The sequence below is a fragment of the Chiloscyllium plagiosum genome, chromosome 3 (assembly GCF_004010195.1).
Source record: "Chiloscyllium plagiosum isolate BGI_BamShark_2017 chromosome 3, ASM401019v2, whole genome shotgun sequence".
Lineage (NCBI taxonomy): Eukaryota > Metazoa > Chordata > Chondrichthyes > Orectolobiformes > Hemiscylliidae > Chiloscyllium > Chiloscyllium plagiosum.
The window spans coordinates 75,491,008-75,497,766 of NC_057712.1; the positions used below are offsets into that span (position 1 = coordinate 75,491,008).

Genomic DNA, 6,759 nt, shown 5'->3' on the forward strand with positions numbered 1-6,759 from the left:
CCCGTAGTGCCCAGGGATGTGCAGGTTAGGCTGGATTGGCCGTGCTAAATTGTCCCGTAGTGCCCAGGGATGTGCAGGTTAGGGTGGATTGGCCCGTGCTAAATGTGGGGGTTGGTTGGGGGAGTGAGTCTGTGTTAACTGTTCTTGGGAGGGTCAGTTCAGCCGTGGTGGCCCTGAAGGAATTCTTGGCAAGGTACCTGGTGTAAGTACTTTACAGTAGTAATGGAGAGTGAAAACCGAAAACCTGTGGACCCCCGTCGGGATTCGAACACCAACGTGGTGGGTGTGGAGAACGTGCAAACTCCACGTGGTCAGTCACCGGATCGACCGGAATCTCACCCGTGAGGCAACAGCGCTAACCACTGAAACGCCCTGTGCCCAGTGGTGGTAAGAGGAATAGCTACAGTCAGCACGCTCGATTTGGAGAAAGGGGCGCGCTCATCAGGCTGGAAGTTTGCAAATATTATGCTCCTTCTTTCGAGGAGCCGGCAACGACGAGCCAATTCGGCCTAATCTCCGATATGATGCTGAGGCGGTGGTTTACTAACAAGGAAATCTTATGAAGGCTTTCGCAAAGCATGACGTTATTAGAACCACACGCACCTTTACCAAAGGGGTGACCTCTTTGACGAATCAATTGGCACGTTTTTCCAGAACGCAACTCTCGAGGATCGACACTGGGGTGTCAGTCGATGTACTCTATTGGGCTGTCCGTGCGACACAGAAGGCCAAGTAAGGGGTGAGGTTGAGGGTGAAGAGATTGGCTAACCTTTTCTTTTCCTCTTCTCTCTCCCTCCTCCGTTCCGTCCGTAACCCCCAGACGGGCTGGTGGTGTGCCACCTGCCCTTTGGTCCCACCGCGTACTTCACCCTCGCCAACGTGGTGATGCGTCACGACATCCCAAAGATTGGCACCATGTCCGAGGCCTACCCGCATCTCATCTTCCACAACCTGACCTCAAAGCTGGGCCTCAGGGTAGGTACGACGGGGTGTTGGGGAGGGAGCGGGGGTGCGTGGAGGTTGGGGAAGGGAGCGGAGGGGGTTTCCGTGCCTGTTCGGGGAAAACAAAAGCTCCAGGTTAGGGTGGATTGGCCGTGCTAAATTGTCCCCGTCGTGCCCAGGGATGTGCAGGTTAGGGTGGATTGGCCGTGCTAAATTGTCCCCGTAGTGCCCAGGGATGTGCTGGTTAGGGTGGATTGGCCGTGGCCAGGGATGTGCAGGTTAGGGTGGATTGGCCGTGCCCAGGGATGTGCAGGTTAGGGTGGATTGGCCGTGCTAAATTGTCCCCGTAGTGCCCAGGGATGTGCAGGTTAGGGTGGATTAATCAGGGGTAAATGTATAGTAATAGGGGAGGTGAAGGGGTCTGGGCGGGTTACTCTTCGGAGAGTTGGTGTGGACTTGTCAGGCCGAAGGGCCTGTTTCCACACTGTCGGGAATCTCGGATTCCCTGCTGACAGCTGCTTTGTCGTTTTGTAGGTAACCAGTATCCTCAAGTATTTATTCCCCGTCCCGAAAGAAGACAGCAAAAGAGTAATCACATTCGCTAACCAGGATGACTTCATCTCTTTCAGGTATGTGTTGGGAGGGAATCCGTCCGTGTGTGTGTAGGGGCGAGGGGGGAGGGTCGATTTTGAAAAAGACCTGTTTTGCGTACAGTACAGGCAGATCGCGCTGTGCAAGAACAGAGCGAGGAATAAGATGTCAGGGAAGGCGCACTAACAGCAAGACGGCGGTCTGTTCAGGAGTCCGATTACAAAGGGGAAGGAGTTCTTAAATCTGTTGGTCTGTGTGTCTGCGCTTCTCCCCAATGGAGGAGATGATCACTGGGGTAGGAGGGGGCTTTGATGTCTTCCCAAGGCAGCGCGAGGTGTAGACGTTGTCAGTGGGTGGAAGGTTGGTTTGCGTGACGGACACAACTCTCTGTAGTTACTCGTGGGCAGAGCAGTTACTGTGATGCGGCGATAGAATGCTTTTCACTGTGCACGTGTAAAAGTTGGTCAGAGTCCTGAGGGTGTACACCCGTTGCTATGCGTACGCGGCATTAAGTGGTGGTGGTACCGATCCCCTTGAAAGGGTGGCACGTCGGCCCAGTGGCTGGTACCGCTGCCTCCCAGCGCCAGGTTCGATTCCAGCCTCGGGTGACTGTCTGTGTGGGGTTTGCACATTCTCACCCCACCGTGACTGTGTGGAAATCCCAAAGATGTGCAGGTCAGGGTGGACCGGGCAAAAGTGAGGACTGCAGATGCTGGAGATCAGAGTCGAGAGTGTGGTGCAGGAAAAGTACAGATGGTCAGGCAGCATCCGAGGAGCAGGAGAGTCGATGTGTCGGGTGAAAGCCCTTCCAGATGAAGGGCTCTGGCCCGGAACGTTGACTCTCCTCCTTAGGGTGGATTGGCCGTGCTAAATTGCTCACAGTGTGCAGGGATGTGTAGGTGAGGTGGATTAGTCAGGGCTAAGAATAGAATAAGTGGCCCAATAAGTCCACACCGACCCTCCGAAGAGTAACCCACTCAGACCCATTCTCCTACCCCTTCACTCTACATTTACCCCTGACTAATCACCTCCGCTACACGTCCCGGAACACACGAGTCAATTTATCACGACCAATCCACCCTAACCTGCACATCCCTGGGCACTACGGGGACAATTTAGCACGGCCAATCCACCCGAACCTACACATCCCTGGGCACTACGGGACAATTTACTACCCCTTCACTCTACATTTACCACTGACTAATCACCTCCGCTACACACCCCGGAACACACTAGTCAATTTAGCACAGCCAATCCCACCCTAACCTGCACATCCCTGGGCACTACGGGGACAATTTAGCACGGCCAATCCACCCTAACCTGCACATCCCTGGGCACTACGGGACAATTTAGCACGGCCAATCCACCCTAACCTGCACATCCCTGAGCACTACGGGGACAATCTAGCACGGCCAATCCACCCTAACCTGCACATCCCTGAGCACTACGGGGGCAATTTAGCACGGCCAATCCACCCTAACCTGCACATCCCTGAGCACTACGGGGACAATCTAGCACGGCCAATCCACCCGAACCTGCACATCCCTGAGCACTACGGGGACAATCTAGCACGGCCAATCCACCCTAACCTGCACATCCCTGGGCACTACGGGGACAATTTAGCACGGCCAATCCACCCTAACCCGCACATCCCTGGGCACTATGGGACAATTTAGCACGGCCAATCCACCCTAACCTGCACATCCCTGGGCACTACGGGGACAATTTAGCACGGCCAATCCACCCTAACCTGCACATCCCTGGGCACTACGGGGACAATTTAGCACGGCCAATCCACCCTAACCTGCACATCCCTGGGCACTACGGGACAATTTAGCACGGCCAATCCACCCTAACCTGCACATCCCTGGGCGCTATGGGGACAATTTTGCACGGTGGATTGGCTGTGCTAAATGGTCCCGTAGTGCCCAGGGATGTGCAGGTTGGCCATGGGGAAAGCAGGGTTACAAGGATAGGGGTGTGCCTCTTGGTGGGCTGCTGATGGGGAGAATCGGTGTGGATCCGATGGGCTGGGGGACACAGTCTGGGTTCTGCCGTCACCGTTCCTGCGGGAGGAAATACTCGCCGTGTAGGCGAAAGCTTCAGTGGGCTACGTTCCTCTTAATGCGGGACTGCCCGCAAGGGGCAGATTGGTGGTCTTCCTGTATTGTGTAGCGTTTAGGTGAATGGGAGGTAATTTATTCACACGTGAAGTCAGAGGGTGTTAGGCCGGACAGCAGCAACTGAGCGTGGCCAATGGACTGAGAAGTCTGTAAGCGAGCCAACAGTGCTCCCCATTGTGCCACGTCCCTTTTCCATTTGCTGGCTCTTCATCCCTGGGTTCCCATTGGCTGCTCGCCTGCCCTTGGCGTTGCTATGGGGTCGAGAGCAGTGCTTCATGGGAGGGTTAGGCCGAAGGTCAAATGGCCCCATCTCTCGCTGTGGAGGAGCGGCAAAGCTGGCCATTCTCTGGCCTGGTGGGGAGCAGGTTAGCAGCTGCCAGGGGAGCACTTTTGCAGGGGGTGACCGTAGTTCTGTCCTGTTTTTTTTTTTAAAATAGCGGTGGAAAAGGATCGACTGGATCTAAAAAGTTGGAAGTTTTAAATTGGAGGGAGGCCAGTTTTGACACCCCCAAGGCAAGCCCTTTCACAGGTTGATTGGGGGGGCAGATGTTTGCAGTTAAAGGGAAGCCTTTAGAAATGAGGTAACGTGGAACATTCTAGCGCCCTCGGTGTTGCGTCGATCTGTGGAACCAATCTGAAGCCCCTCTCTCCTACACTATTCCATTCTCATCCATATGCCTATCCAATGCCCTTAAAGTTGGCGAGTCTACTACTGTTACAGGCAGTGCGTTCCACGCCCCCTCCTATTCTCTGAGTAAAGAAACTCCTTCTGCCATCTGTCCTATATCTATCACCCCCTCAATTTAAAGCTGCGTCCCCTCGTGCTCGCCATCACCATCCGAGGGGAAAGCCTCTCCCTGCCCACCCTATCTAACGAGAGTCCAGAGAGTGTGTCTTCCTGTTCAGGTGAAAGGTCAAGGCTGGTAGGCGTGGGGAACATTGAGTGACTAGAAAAATTGAGGTTTTGGTTAAGAATAAGAAGGAAGCGTATGTCGGGTATTGCTGGCAGAGATTAGATTAGATTAGATTCCTTACAGTGTGGAAACAGGCCCTTCGTCCCAACAAGTCCACACCGACCCTCCAAAGAGTAACCCACCCAGAACCATTACCCTCTGACTAATGTACCTAACACTAAGGGCAATTTCCCCGTGGCCAATTCACCACATCTTTGGACTGTGGGATAAACCAGAGCACCCGGAGGAAACCCGCCCAGACACTGGGAGAACGTGCAAACTCCACACAGACAGTCAGCCTGAGGCTGGGATCGACCCCGGGACCCTGGTGCTGTGAGGCAGCGGTGCTAACCACTGAGCCACCGTGCGATCAAGTGAATTCTTAAGAGTATAAAGGCTGTAGCGAAATCCTTTGGAAGGAAATCGGAAGGGCAAAAAAGGGGACATGAGATAGCTTTGGCAAATAGGGTTAAGGGGAATCCAAAGGGATTTTATAAATACGTTCAGGACAAAAGGGTAACTTGGGAGAAAACAGGGGCCATTGAAGGTCAGCAAGGCCACCTATGTGCGGAACCACAGGAGATAGATCGGATCCCATTCCCTACAATGTGGAAACAGGCCCTTCGGCCCAACAAGTCCACACTGACCCTCCAAAGAGTAACCCACCCAGACCCATCTCCCTCCGACTAATGCATCTAACACCTTGGACAATTTAGCACGGCCCATCCTCCCTGACCTGCCCCTAGGGGAGGTGCTAAACACAAGCTTTGGGGTGGCGAAGGATATGGAAGATGGAAAACTTGGGAAATAAACGGCGACATCTTGAAAGTAAGAGGAGGGTGGGAGCTGTGAGTTGCCCCCCCCCCCCCACCCAGCGACCCGGGAAGTGATGGCAAAACCAGGCAGTCCTTCAGCCCGCTGTTAACCCGGATGGGCGGATTAGCCGTGGGAAATGCGGACTTGCAGGGATGGGGCAGGGGTTGGGTCTGGCTGTGACACTGGGCGAAAGTGAGGACTGCGGATGCTGGAGATCAGAGTCCAGATTAGAGCGGTGCTGGAAAAGCACAGCAGGGTCAGGCAGCATCCGAGGAGCAGGAGAATCGACGTTTCGGGCAAAAGCCCTTCGTCAGGAGGGCTTTTGCCCCGAAACGTCGATTCTCCTGCTCCTCGGACGCTGCCTGACCTTGCTGTGCTTTTCCAGCACCGCTCTAATCTACACTCTGGCTGTGATGGAGGGGTCCTAAGAAACACTCGCGGACGTGATTTGATCTCCGCAGAATGATTGCTGCGTAGCTACACTAGCCGTAGAACATTCCAGCGCAGTACAGGCCCTTCGGCCCTTGATGTTGTGCTGACCTGAGAAACCAATCTGAGGCATATCTATCCTACACGATTCCATTTTCATCCCTAATTTATCCCAATGCCCATTTAAATGCCCCTAAAGTTGGTGAGTCTACTACTGTGGCAGGCAGTGCGTTCCACGCCCCCTCCTACTCTCTGAGTAAAGAAACTCCCTCTGCCATCTGTCCTATATCTATCACCCCTCCATGTAAAGCTGCGTCCCCTGGTGTGAGCCATCGCCGTTCAAGGCAAAACTCACTGTCCACCTTCCTCTTGGGGAGTTCACTTGGGTGCCGTTCTCTCGCAACTCCGCGTGCACTTTCTGCTTTATTAAAAAGTCACGTTCCCTTGTGGAAAGCCTCAGTCAAACCTGTCGCAGTTGCCCTGTTGAAATCAGTTTTGGTTGTATATTTCGTGCCATCTGTAAGAGTGTTGTGTGCGGGGCTCAATAATCAGTGGGGTTTAATCTCCAACATGTGAAGCCTCTCACACAGGTTTAAACCAATGGGAGGGGGGAGCGTTTCCCACCTCCCACAGACCCAATACGCTGATTTCAGCTCTGACCTGTCTTGTGTGCCCAGGCGACAGGACAAGCAACAGTTCCGCGCACATTGGGGCATGTTTGTGACCTATTCTGTTTGGGGCGTGACTCCTTGTTGCTTTCCCAAGTTTAAGCAGCGGCAAACCCTCCCGCTAAATTTGCAGCAATTTGCCCCCATTAGTGGGCTATTTCTGTCCTCAAGCGAAATAAGCTGTCCCTCAATGTGGCTGTTGAAAGTGTGTGTGAGAGAGGAGTGAGGAGAGGGGGA

At 53.9% G+C, this 6,759-nt stretch overlaps 1 protein-coding gene across 1 annotated transcript in view; it reads left to right on the forward strand.

Moving 5' to 3' along the window:
- The window catches only part of imp4 (IMP U3 small nucleolar ribonucleoprotein 4), a 23,258-nt gene that overhangs the window by 12,816 nt on the left and 3,683 nt on the right, over positions 1-6,759 (forward strand). Inside the window, exons 3-4 of the mRNA XM_043675116.1 lie at positions 812-975; positions 1,477-1,571. Coding sequence (XP_043531051.1) covers positions 812-975; positions 1,477-1,571 — 259 coding nt within the window. The remainder of the gene's footprint in view (positions 1-811; positions 976-1,476; positions 1,572-6,759) is intronic.